Source organism: Parus major, chromosome 1A, assembly GCF_001522545.3.
Source record: "Parus major isolate Abel chromosome 1A, Parus_major1.1, whole genome shotgun sequence".
In the NCBI taxonomy this organism is placed as follows: Eukaryota; Metazoa; Chordata; class Aves; order Passeriformes; family Paridae; genus Parus; species Parus major.
This window is the reverse complement of record NC_031773.1, coordinates 33,849,408-33,862,616: the sequence shown is the minus strand read 5'-3', so window position 1 is coordinate 33,862,616 and position 13,209 is coordinate 33,849,408. Positions and strand designations below refer to the sequence as shown.

General features: G+C 38.3%; 1 protein-coding gene across 1 annotated transcript in view; it reads left to right on the top strand.

Moving 5' to 3' along the window:
- The window catches only part of PTPRR (protein tyrosine phosphatase receptor type R), a 137,288-nt gene that overhangs the window by 96,630 nt on the left and 27,449 nt on the right, over window positions 1-13,209 (top strand). Inside the window, exon 7 of the mRNA XM_015627853.3 lies at window positions 9,615-9,801. Within this exon, the coding sequence (XP_015483339.1) occupies window positions 9,615-9,801 (187 nt within the window). The remainder of the gene's footprint in view (window positions 1-9,614; window positions 9,802-13,209) is intronic.

Here is a 13,209-nt window from a genome sequence, read left to right as displayed (position 1 = left end):
TTTTTTATTATCTTAAGGTTGACAGGGTGTAGTAAACGCCTCTTTTCCCAGATGTTCCTTCCTGTCTTTCCCAAATGGCGAACTCACCAGGAAAGAACTCATTGTACTGATTAGTCTTCAAGTCACAATAAAAAAAGAATTTTCTCTTACAGTATCTTACTGATACTGTCTGAAGATACTGCCCATTTACATTAAGAGTATTCCTGTCCATGTCATTTTCCAGGTCAGCTGGTTTTGGTTAAAGTCTCAAAAGAGTATTGACAGACATGAATGTGCAAATAGATTATGTTTTCTTGTTTGGATGTAAGGGTTGTAGATTATATTCCTTAAATGAGCAGCAGTTGCAGGATGGAAGTAGAATTTGTGCTTAAGGGATTAATTATTATGGAATTCATGAAACTAAAATGACTTACCTAAGGCTTCTCTTATGAAAATAAAACAAACCAACTTTTTTTTCATTTAAAAGATGAAAAATCTAAGATCCATTTTTCATTTATGTAATTATAGACCAATTGAATAGCAGTAAATGTCAGTTAAGTAGTCTTAAAAAAACACTTCCTTGAAGCTATTGCTGTAGTGTCACACCTCTCCATCCTCACTGATTAGATCAGTTTTCCTAGATAGGCTGTTCTCTGTATAATGCAGACAAGCACCCTCTGGGCATGATGTAGTGCTCAGTGAAGAAGTCAGTCTTGCATGTTCTGGGAAAAGTAATCTGGCTTTGCCCCTGGATAAGAGATCTAAATTGGCAATGGTGGTACATACCTACAGCTCCTCCAAGGTCTTACAGAGGTACTTATGAACTGGAGGGGAAACTTATACAAGTATGACAAAAATATTTTGCAAATTTTTTTAAAAAAAATTTTGAGCAAAATATACAGCAGCCAAAATATGTGGGGTTTTTTTTAACAGTCCCTGCTGGCTTACCCTAAATAAATGCATTATCTGAGCTCCTTAAGTTGTGCATTTATTTAACTTGTGCAGTCAGTTTTATCACTCCCCATTCTCTTTTCCTTTTTCCTACTCTTTTAACTCCTTTTGCTTATATTCATTGTAAATTGGTTTAAATTAGCATGTGCATCAATCAGAGAGAGAGAACAGGTCATCCAGTAAGTTTGTGCAATGAGGCCTCCCATAAGAAATAGAGCAATGCTGCAATGAAAGCAGATAAGAATAGAAATAAACAAGACTGCATTCAATTAAAGCTTTACCATCTAAAGAAAATTAACCACAAATTGGTAAACATTTGTTAATCTCTTGGAATAAACAGCTCAGATAAACACAATAAATTAGCATCTTGATTTATTTTTGCTTCTGAACATTCAACTCAATTTTCACTCTTGCTGCAGACACATATATGTGCCTATGAAGCAGAAACAGAGCTTTATGTTGCCATTCAAATTTTATTGAAGATGTAAGTTTGCGTGACAAAATGCAATTTGATTGTAGAAATAATCTACAGGAAAAGATGGGAGGCTGTTTAAGCTTTGCATTTTTGAACAGTCAGTTCCCGTAGCTGAGCAGCATTGCCTTATCGAGGGCAGAACAGGAGTGAATTGGCAGAACATTAGAAAGCCTGATTAAAAGAGGGAAAGTTGAAACTACACTCATGTCAGCTGTTTTCCTCTACAGGATATTGAGCCATTCCTGTCCTAACCAGATACTGATTGCTTAAAACTTAATCCAGAAGTACTTGTCAAAACCGTTTCCTCAGCTCATTTTAACCTGCTGAGCTGTGAGTAGATCCTGAGAATTGTTTGCAATTTAGTGCTAGATGTATTGGCCTCCTCTCGCTCATGGCTGTGGGAACAAGATCAGACCCTCTGAAGAGAACATGAAATGCCTCTAGTTCTCGAAAAAGCTGTTTAAATTTCATAGCTGAGGCTCCAGATCTGTTTCTGTGGACTCAGAGAGAGATGGAATATGCTGCCAGGAGATTTATTGTAGCTGGGAGGCCACAGAGGATTGTAAGTCTTGCCTCACAGAAGCCATATATGCCTCTTCTTCTTTCAGTAGGTACAAAGCCTACTGTCATCATTTCCAGACCCCTTCCTCAGAGTCAGAAAACATCAGTGTTAAGAGTGACAAATAGAGAAAAATAAAAATACAGCACTGGAATACTGTGAGGAGAGCTGTGTGACAGAGCAAGCCTGAACAGAAATAGCAGATATTCTTCCCAAGAAGACGCATGCTTCATATTATAGCCTTTCTTCGAGTTCTGAGCTTAATATATTCCATCTATGGCTTTCAGGTGATAGGTATTAACTTCAGTGTTGTATCCAATTAGCCTCTGTAAATGAGGTCCTTGGTTTGGTAAGATGGGGCTGCTCACACCAATGGCTACAGAATTTGTCTCAAGTGCAGATATCTGCAAGGCAGAGTAGAAATGATACAAATATCAGTGTTATTAACCATTTAATTCATAAGCATGTTTTTAGAAAATTGGGCTAATATCTACCTCTCTCTCCAGGCTCTCTCTGGAGAGGAAAAATCAGAGCCAGAGGAATGTTCATCTGTGAGAGGAATAAGGTTTTGGAAATGAGGCCAGTAATCAATAGAAAAAGAGAGGTTTACTGTTCCCATGCATGGTAAGAAGCCAGTAGATAATTTCTGATGGTTTAAGTAGCATTGTCAGAGGATAGCAGGAGAATGGGGAAGGTCAAGCTTTGATCTACTGCACACCAGAGTGCTGAAGGTAGAACTAGGTACTGAATTTTTTATTTTTATGCATAATAAAGTAGCTGCAAAATAAGCAGACATGAGCTGAGCAAAATAGATCCTTCAAGATACCAGGTTCTATCAATTTAGATTGGTCATAATACAAAATACATTCTTGTTTGGCCTTGTTAGTTGGTTGATCTCAACTTGTGATTTTTGAGTATTTCAGTCTGGGGTGTGATACAGATTTGGTTTGTTGAAAATGCTGATAACCTCAGGTAGGAATGGTTCCTAAAAGCCACAGTTCTTGTTCAAGTGAAACCCAGAATTGTTAGCAGATAAAGCAAAAAGCATTTGGGAAATTGAGTTTTCATTGTGGAACTGCCAAGTATGGCATCTGTACATCAGTGCTTCATAGGGCACCTGGGAGTGTAAAAATTAAAGGTTCAGTATGCACAATAAATAATACGTGCAAATATTTATGTGTTAGCATGACATACACATACTTACCTAAAGATGTTTAGTTCATTATTTTCTCAAACTAATACTGATGATATTGATTAACCTTTGTGGAAAGTAGGAGTAAATAGGAGGGTAATTACTTTAATGGGTATTGTGTATTATCAGAACTCATGGGGTTTTCTATCAGAATATTCTTTAATATGTGCTGCAGCACAACAGAAAATTGAAACTTAGGAGCTCTACATTTCCAAGGAAAGAATGTAGATGTAAGAAAAAATTAATCTTCATATTTCAAATTGGGATTTTCAATAACAGATTTTTATTTTATTCTTAGAAAACTTGAGATACTATGCTGATGCTCAGAAGAAAATCAATAGATTATCACAGCCATTAATGTAACCATACTCTCATTCAGCCCTCCTTTCCCAAGATATCCAGTAATATCAGCAGCACATGGTGGATATATATTTAAGGCTAGCAAGTACAGAGAAGGAATCATATCTATGGATTTTTGAAAAATACAGAAATTGTCCTTATGTGTTAGAAGCAACTATTTAATACTACTGTGAATGTTACTTTAAAACTTATCAAATTATTGCTTCAAATGAGAGTCATCTCTTAACCTTCTCAGGACTATCTGTAATGGATATTATGAATCTTTATTTGTGAAGAAATGTCTCAGTTGTTTATTAGATGATCCATATTACTATTTCCCCAAGGCAGGAAGAAAACAGCAATATCTTCAGTCATTTGAAAAGACTTATTTTAACCTCTCTGTACTTCTGCTTTTCTACTTTTCCTTTTTTTAACACTGATTTTTCTTGATGAAGTCAAAGTTTCCTATATTTATTTTCTATTGGTATAGAGGAACAATAACAATACTGTCATTTTCTAATTTACCACATTTTTCACACTTCACTGGAATTTTACATATCACATTAGTTCATCTATGTGATCATGTTTTCTCTTAAAAGCAGAAAGCAAGCCAAGAGCTGTATTTTTTCCATGATTCTTTTTTCCAAATATACTTTTTTTTTTCCCCCCCCTTTGAATTGCTCTACTGAAACATAAAACTAGATATGCAGGTGAAGTCTGGCAGCAGTGGAAAGCATGTGCCTAGCTGTGCTCTCCCAGTGCAATTGCAGCAGAGCAAACCCCTCCTGCACTCGGTGCATTTGCTGATGAGATGGACCTGCAAGGTGAAAGATTCAGAACCCATGTCAAGGCCTGATCTGTGAGCACCAGAGGAGCAAAAGGCACAGGGGAATAGTGGTGTTTTTCCCTTCAGTGAAACCCAGGGAGAATTGCCCTGTGGAATATTCCATGGTACAAGCAGCAGCTGAGGACCCAAAGCAAACTCTCTCTCCCCAGCAACTGCATCCAGCTGTGCTCTTCGTGCTAACTGATGGCTTTCTTCACCCACAAGCCTGACCCAGCTCCTTCCTGAGCAGCTCGGCGGGGGACAGAGCAGCCATGGCAAGGAGGAAGCACCTCCTGTGTCCCTAGCTCTGGGGTCAGAGGGCAATGACTGCTAGAGGGCAGCAGCCATCACCCATCACCGCTGCTTCCAAAACCGCTAGAGAGAGAGTGAGAGGCCGAGGCTCAGGAATCTGGGTGTGGCATTTTTCAGGAGCGCTGAATAAACATGGGGATGTATATTTAAAGAAATTATTCAGCTCAAATAAACAACTGGCTAAATGTGTAGGGCAATTGGATTTTTGTAATCAACATCTATGGCTTAATTTTAGGATCAGGGAAGACCTGGAAATGACCTCACTAATGTTTAATAGGGCTTTAGTAACCTGGTGGCCCTCCAAGGTGGAGAGGTGGAGCTTCCTTTTGAGAATTTTCTAACAAACATTGCTTTTTAAAATTTTTATTTTATCATGCTTTGTAATAAAATCTGCTTCTATAAATGTATTATTTAAAATACTGTGGTGAATTCTCATCAGTGGACTTGTTCTTGTTATCCAACTGAAAAGAGATCTGTGAGTACGTAGTAAGACCCCCCTCTGGATTCCAGACAATACACAGACACAAGTGGTTTCCTGATTGCACTTATCCACGTACCCAGTGATGAGGTGGCTGTCCCAGCTGGTGGAACTTCAGAAGAGTTAGTCTCCTGATAATTTTAACATAATGTTGTCACGAATGTTTACAATTCCTCAGATTCCTCACATGGTATTCTTCCTTGTCAAGAAACAACCTTGGGAGGATGTTGGGGTAGGTGTATCATAATAAAATCTTCTCTTATTTGGTCCAGACTATTCACATGGGGAACATAAAGAATATAAAGTTATTTAAAAGGGGAAAAACAGCTTTGCTGGGAGAAATAAGGGAAAACTCACATGTATGAGTCCCTTACTCTAATTGGAAGTGGAAAAATACATATACAAAATATATATATATATATATATATAAATGTATCTCCAAGTAGAATGAGCTATCTGACCTGAAGTGTCACTGGTCTGATTGTGATTTCCTTATTCAAAACTTAATGTACGCAAGTGATAATTACCAAAAATGGGCTTTGTTTTAGGTGGTGCCTCCTTGTTCCCAGCCTTGTGCAGTCCCTCCTAGTAAGGTGGATAAAGGTGAGCTCAGTGGGTAACCTCTTTCCATCCAGGTAGTAGAACAGAAGAGAATTCTTGCTTTCTATTCTTCAACAGAGAATAGAAGTATTACTTAATTAAAATTTTAATAATTTTAATTAATTATTTAATTTTATTAATGGTTAATTAAAATGATAACATAGATATTAATTAATTAATTTGATAAATTTAAATAAATAATTTAACTGTTAGAGGACCATTGAGAATCCAAAGAATCTAGAGGAGGACCTGAGAATAAGCATCTACTATTAGAATGAATGAAGACATGATTGTTCAGGCCTTCCCTCATCTTTCAAGACAATGCAAAATGTTCTGTTTTCAGCCCTGTTTCTCAGCATAAAGAATGCAGTAAAGAAGTCTATGTGATTAATGCTAATATTGGTTGTAGCATTTCTAATGTATGTAAACATTAGTTAAAGAATTTTATTAGTTGAAGAATAATTTTTCAAAAAGGTTATTTGAGATATCCATATTTATGCAAGAATTGCCTCTAAATCTGTGATCTATTGTTTGTCCTCTTATGAACTTCTAAGAAGATTGCTTTATATTCAGATTTTATTCAGTGTGTACCTTTAAATGCATTAAATATGCACCTAAGAACTGGTTCTTCTTTCCAGAGTAAGATCCTCAAGACCAGTGTTCATCAATAATTCCCATAAATGGTAAAGGCTGTAAACTCTGAGTTATAATTAGATCAGGTAGTGGCTGTTAAAAAGGAAATCACCCTGTTGCCAAGATTGTCAGTTATAACAATGTAAAAGCCAAAGAAAATATTAACATTTTCACTGTACTTTGTTACTGGACAATGGGAATACTTTTCCTCTATATTAGGAAATTCCAGTAGGCTCTCCCAGAAGTATGTCTGAATCTAAATTGCTACCCATTTCTCAACCAAAGATAGGCTGAACAGATTTTGAGAGATTCATTGCACAGCTCTTTGGTTTTCAAAAGACTGGATTTACAATATATGCACTCAGAGCCACCTTCTTCTAGGGACTGCCTTTTTCCATGGAATAAATTGCTGGTCGTGGTCAGAAGGTGTTTGGGAGAGGTTTGTGACAGAGAGGTCTAACAGGATGTTTTCCTTGAGGGGTGGTGTGGAGCTGGGAACTGATTTCCCCCTACAGTCTGGGGCAGCCCCCAGGGAAATGGGATGGGCATATGAGCCAGCACCCTCCTGCAGGGTCCAGCTGAGAGCAGCCACCATGGTGTGCCCACTTCCCAGACTATCACAGCTCTGGATTTGGGTGTGAGTGCTGGTACTACTGACTGGGGCTCCAGCACCACGCAGCCTGTGCCACGAGGCACAGAGCACTACCTGTGCATGTACCACTTACCCATCACTTCATGCTCAGGATGCTCCTTCACTTCTGCCTACCTTCTAGCACAATTAGCAGAATCACAGCCCACCCCCTTCTCTGTGCCAACAGAAATTGTCCCTCTCTACCCTGGAAGCAGACAGACACCCACTGCTGACTCACTGTTACCGTCTGCAGGCCTGGGCAGCAAAGCTCTTGCTGCCACCCACCTATCACCTAAGCTGAAATAGGCTTGTGAACAAAATGACACAATCTGAGATTCACCCACTCCACCAGGTGGTCTTGGCTCTTGGACATTATTGCTTTGTGCTTTGCTAAGTGACAGGTGAGTGACTGGAGTAATTTCTATTCATGTAGACTAAGATGACAGAAATAGCTTAATTTAAAATTACTGAAGCATCTGCTGACATGTATGAGGTTCAAGGAGGTGAAGTGCCAGGTCCTGCCCATGGGTCACACAAACCCCATGAAGCTCCACAGGCTGGGCTGTGTCAGGAATAAAGTGGTCAGCAGGATCAGGGCAGTGACTGTCCCCCTTCACTCAGCACTGGTGAGTCCTGCGTCCAGTTCTGGGCCCCTCACTCCAAGAAAGACATTGAGGTGCTGGAGCATGTCCAGAGAAGGGCAATGGAGATGGGAAAGGAGCACAAGTCCTTTGAAAGGCTGATGAGAGAGTTGGAGATCTTTAGCCTGGAAAAAAGGAGACTCAGAGAAGACATTATTCTCTTTACAACAACCTGAGAGGGGGTCAACCTCTTCTCCCAAGCCATCAGCAATAGACAAGGGGAAATGGCTTCAAGCTGCACCAGGGGAGATTCAAGGAGGAGGTTAGGGAGAATTTTTGCACTGAAAGGGTTGTCAAGAATTGGAACAGATTTTCCAGGGAAGTGGTAGAGTCACCATCCCTGTAAGCGTTCAAGAAACAATTGGACATAGCACTTAATGCTGTGTTTAATTGGCATGGTGGTGCTCAAAGGTTGGACTCACTGGTCTTGAAGGTCTTTTCCAGACTTAATGATTCCGTGATTCCATAGAGGAAAGCATTCCCCCAGCATTAGTAGCACTTGCCTCACATCTCTAGCAGATGATGTCTGTATTATATTTATAATAGTATGTGGTACTATAGTATGAGGTACTACAACTGCAATTGTATCTTAACATCCAGTGTTCAGAGAGGTACAGAGTGCAGTCACACTCTCCCAGCAGTTCTTCTGCAGATGAGAAATGCACACAACCAAGCACAGTTTCAACAGAAAAACTGGAATCACTGAATAATAGATTATCCAGTAAATGATTAATCATTGGCAAATGGGCTAGGTGTGGAGTTGTATACCCATCTGGCAGGATGACTGTTAGGAGAGACTTAAGACAATCTTACATTATGTTTGCATATAGCCAAGCATGATAGAGTAACGGAGTTCAAAGAAATTCCTTGTAAGCACACCATAATGTGCAGAGGTAGGAATCAAACTGGTGTTCTCATATCTCTCTACATGCATAGCTGCTTGGTAAATGTTAACTGAGCTGGGGATCTGTAGATCAGCTCAGCAGGCTGAACCTTTCAGTCTTACAGGACTGATTGCTGCTTAGTAAACACAAAAACTTTGATAAATGGCTATAGATTTGTGTTTAGTCATCACAATTTGAAGACCATGGATTTTTTGCAATCAATATGCCTAAATTTAAGGGTTGAGTAGATAATATTTGATTGATGGGTTGAAAACACAAAAAAAAGCCAGTTTTCTTAAGTGTTGTTTTGAGAAAGCCCCAAAAAGAATAGGGCTCATACCAAGCCCCATATGAGTGTTGTCTATTTGTATTTTCATGGCTCAAATTTGTTACTGAATCCAAGTTTATTTTTCTGGAGAAATGGAAATGTTATGAGTTGTATAGTCCTGCAAGAGATGTTTGGCATTTCAAAATAGCCCCTTTTAAGTATATGACCATTTCTTCTCCTCTGACACAGATCATTTGTTTTGGTTTATTGCCTCTCCTTTCCCTTCTACCTAACATTGTCTACTGTCTTCGTTTATTTTGTTAATGTTTATACTGCCTTTCACTTATTTCTTCTGGTTTTATCCAATTTTCCTGCTCTGTTATGTATATTTAATTTTAGTAAATTCTTAAACATTCACCTGACATAACTGTGCATTTATTTGACATTGTTGTGTGTATCAGAATATATCCCCTGTACTTTTTTCTGTGAAATATTTCTTCTTTTCCAAGATACCAATTTTGCATTTGACATTCTTAACAATAAAGTAGCATATAGGAAGCTATTTCTGCTTCTAAGAATAATTCAAATGGTTGTCCAGAGCACACATTTTTGCAGCATTGGTAGAAGTAGGATGAAGAGGGATGTACTGAAACAGTAGGATGTACTTGGTTTTCCATCTGCTGAGTGGTACCAGTGAAACTGGTCTTGAAGTCTTTGCATGCCCAAATCCATTCAGTGGCTGTAGAGAAAGTCAGGGTGCATGAATAACTCTGGATCAAATTCATGAGTGTGGGATTTACAGTAACACAGATCTCATATAACCATTTGAAATATTTTCTAATGCAGGCGAGGATCCAATGTCTCACTGACTTTGGATATGAGCAGCTTGGGAAGTGTTGAACCTTTCATCACTGTGCCAACCCCGCGAGAAAAAGTAGCGATGGAGTACCTGCAGTCAGCTGGCCGCGTCCTGACACGGCAACAGCTTCGAGACACGGTTGCATGTTCTCATTTACTTCAAACAGAATTCATGGTGAGTTTCACAACATGCTTGAAATGAGGATTTTTTTTATATAAGTAGCACAACAGAAACTGTGGGGAAAAAATAATCGGGCAACACTTTAATGACAAGGTACAAATCATTTCCAAAGGGCAGATTAGATAGTGTCAAGGTGGTGTTTTATGTTTGCACACTAAAGACAGATAAGTTAGTCATTTATAACCATGGATTCCTCTTGGTTTTAAGTCTCATCATAGATGGGCTAAGTATTATAATAGAGCTGTGGTGCAAACAGTCAGAACTGTAACACTGTGACAGTTTCAAAGAGATCATAAAGGCTATGATGAAAACACAGTAATAGTTGGAGATTTTGTTTATTCCCATGTAAACACCATGTATGTTTGCAATTTGAGCACTAAATTTTCAGTCACTGTAAGTTATTTTTTTGGAGCAGATAGGGACACCCACAGTTCCTGTCCAAAAGGGACTTTTTCCCAAGGTCCAAAAATACCTTTAGCAAGCATGCCATACAGCAGCCTAATATACTCAAGACGAAAAAACCCAAAGTGTTTTACAAGTGCATTTATTAATAAAAAGAGTAAGAATCTGAAATAGCCAGGTGGAGAAAAGTCAGAGCAGAAAAACTCAGACAGGGAAAACACAACACTTTACTTTAGGAAGACCTGAAAAAGTGTGGTATTGCAAAACACTCAAATGAAAGAAGCTGTTAGGAAAAAAGGAGACACTTTTTACAAGAGAAATAAAAAAGCATAAACTGATGCCACTTCAATGTGGAAACTGAGTAAGGCAGGGCAAAAAAGGTTTTGAATTTGAAAAAATCATAACTTCTTGTTTAAATAGATCAAAAGCACAAAGCTTACTGAAGAATACAAGAATCGATGATAAAAATGGTAGAAAAATTATTTGGGGAAGTTGAACCAGTAGGTGAGAGGTGACTCCATTATTTGCATCTGCATTGACCCTAGAAGAATTTAGGAAATTTCCTACATCGGTGGCAGGGATTGGTTCAAGCAGATTACTAGAGGTTCTGTCTGATATTGAAGCATTAGTGGAAGGGATTCTATAGCAAATCAATAAAATTAATAAAAGAAAGCTTGTAGTCACCCAGAAATCCTAAAGGAGTCCATCTATGCCCTTACTATTGTATTGACTGGAGAGGGGTAAGGTAGCAGTTGTGCTTCAGCAGCTGAGGAATCAGAGGATCAGAGGTAGCGGTTTTTCAGAAGGGTTCCAGAATTGATCCAGAGAACTGTATGTCTAGAAATCTGATATCTAAATCAGAGAAACTCGAAGGAATTAAAATTGAACATGACAGAGCACGTGATCCCTTAGGTTTCATTTTGTTTTCCAATTTGTATATGTGAATCAATAGATGATGAATGCCATCTTACCCTAAAAATAGCTTTTCATTATGAATAATTGCATCCAATGGAACAGTCCTTTTAATTACCTTTAAAATCCAAGGTTTATAGTAGAAGTCATTTGCTAAAGAAAAGTAAATCCCTCAGTTCTTCTCCCAAAATGTGGATAGACAGTGTACACAGAAAAAAATACAGTTATCCAACATACTTTTATCACCAGTTATGCCATAGGTTCTCTGCCATTCTGCTGCTTAGGCAGGAAAGTCAGAAGAAATAACTTCATCATGCTTAAGCCCCCCATGTTAGGAGACAGTTTGTACAGACAAATTGGCACCTCACAGAATCCTGTTTACCCAAATCGTCTCACACAGCAGTTGTGCACAGCTTTGGGGAGACAGAGTCACATTTTATTTGTCCCTCAGGGGGGCAGAGCATGGCTTTGGCCATTCAGTGTTTCCACAGAATTTTATTGAAAAGGTCATGACTTGTCTATTCTGTTTTTAAACCATTTTTAAAAATGTGTTGTAAGATGAAGCTGTTGAACAGTATCTGTTTACTATGTTCCTTGCTACAGATAATAGCTCAAGTAGGAACTTGAGGCATGCAAAGAACGCAGTATATAACCCTCAGCCATGCTGGTCACACAGCTCATTTTAACTAGCTAGAGAAATACAGTAAGGCAGTCTTCTGCAGACTAGAATTATTAGCTCTCATGAAAAGCTTCCAAATGTGAAAAACATGGAGAAATGTTCAAAGTTTTCAGTGGAAAACTGAAACATGAGCGGTTTCAGGTTATTTTTAGTTCTTCAATTTTTTTTCATTAAAATTAAAAGACATCATTAAAAAATAAAAAAAAATTAAAATAATTTTAAAAATAAAAATAATTAAAAATTTGGTTGGGAGAATATACCTGATTTGCAAGGAGGAAGAAACATAATTTGCCCAGCATTTATGTTTTCTTTAGTAGCCTGAGTTGCTGCTCTTCAAAGGAGGGAATATCTGAATTTGGTGACTGAATTCATTCCCAAACACCTGAATGTTAAGAGCTCCAGTCCTGTATGGGAAAGTGCCTGATCATTAGATAAATTAAAAATTAGGTCCTCATAAAAATGGAGGGATGAGTATAATGACTACCTGCCTGATTTTTCCTAAATTTTGCCACATTTTCTTGAATGCTTTCAGAGATCCAAATTATACCTCTTCAAGTGTATGAACAGCATTTGAAACCTAATGTGAGCCAGAATAGCTGCTATTAGAAGGTATTGCTCAGAGAGGGAAACCAGCCATGAACAATATGGATATGCATCTATAATTGTATGCAAGTGAGTCTGCACAGGAATGAATGCAGTTTATGCATTTTTTGCAAGTATTTAATTAAATATATATGTTTAATAAAACAACTTTATATATATATACTGCCTATACAGCTTCAGAGTTTGCACACATTCCTGCTGTTTGCAGTCTGCTGGGCTTATTTGCTCCCCTGTTAGCAGGAATGTTATCACCATATTATCCTGATCTTTTTTTTTTTTCAGGAATAATCTCTTTTTTCTCACAGCCAGTTTCAGAATAAGTGAGTTGTCTGTTGCTGTGATCCACAGTGTATTGTCAGATTTTTGCCTGTGCCCTTGGACTCACAAGTACTTATTACTGGGAGGAGACCACAGATTAGAAAGTGTTTACAGGATGTAAGTGATTAATGTTATTAATGGTCCCGGTTGGCCCAAAGAAATGTGTTTCTGTTTTCAAATTGGTGGCATTTTTGCATCTGTCAGTAACTTGTCAAATGATGAACTATTTAAAAATTTCAGCAGGCATAGTAAGGGACACAGCCAGGCATCTGGAAGACCCTCACCAAGCACCATCACTTGGGCAGGCACTGGACTCTTCTTCACACATATTTTTCCAGTCTCTGTAGGTGACATACAGAAATCCCATTAAGCACAAGCTTAGTGTCTTGCTCTCTCTCACGTGGTGCATAGTTTAGCACGGAAACCTTTCAGAGGCCATGTCCTGGTGATATTTGTACAATGTGTTCGTACCAGAACTGAGCTAGGGA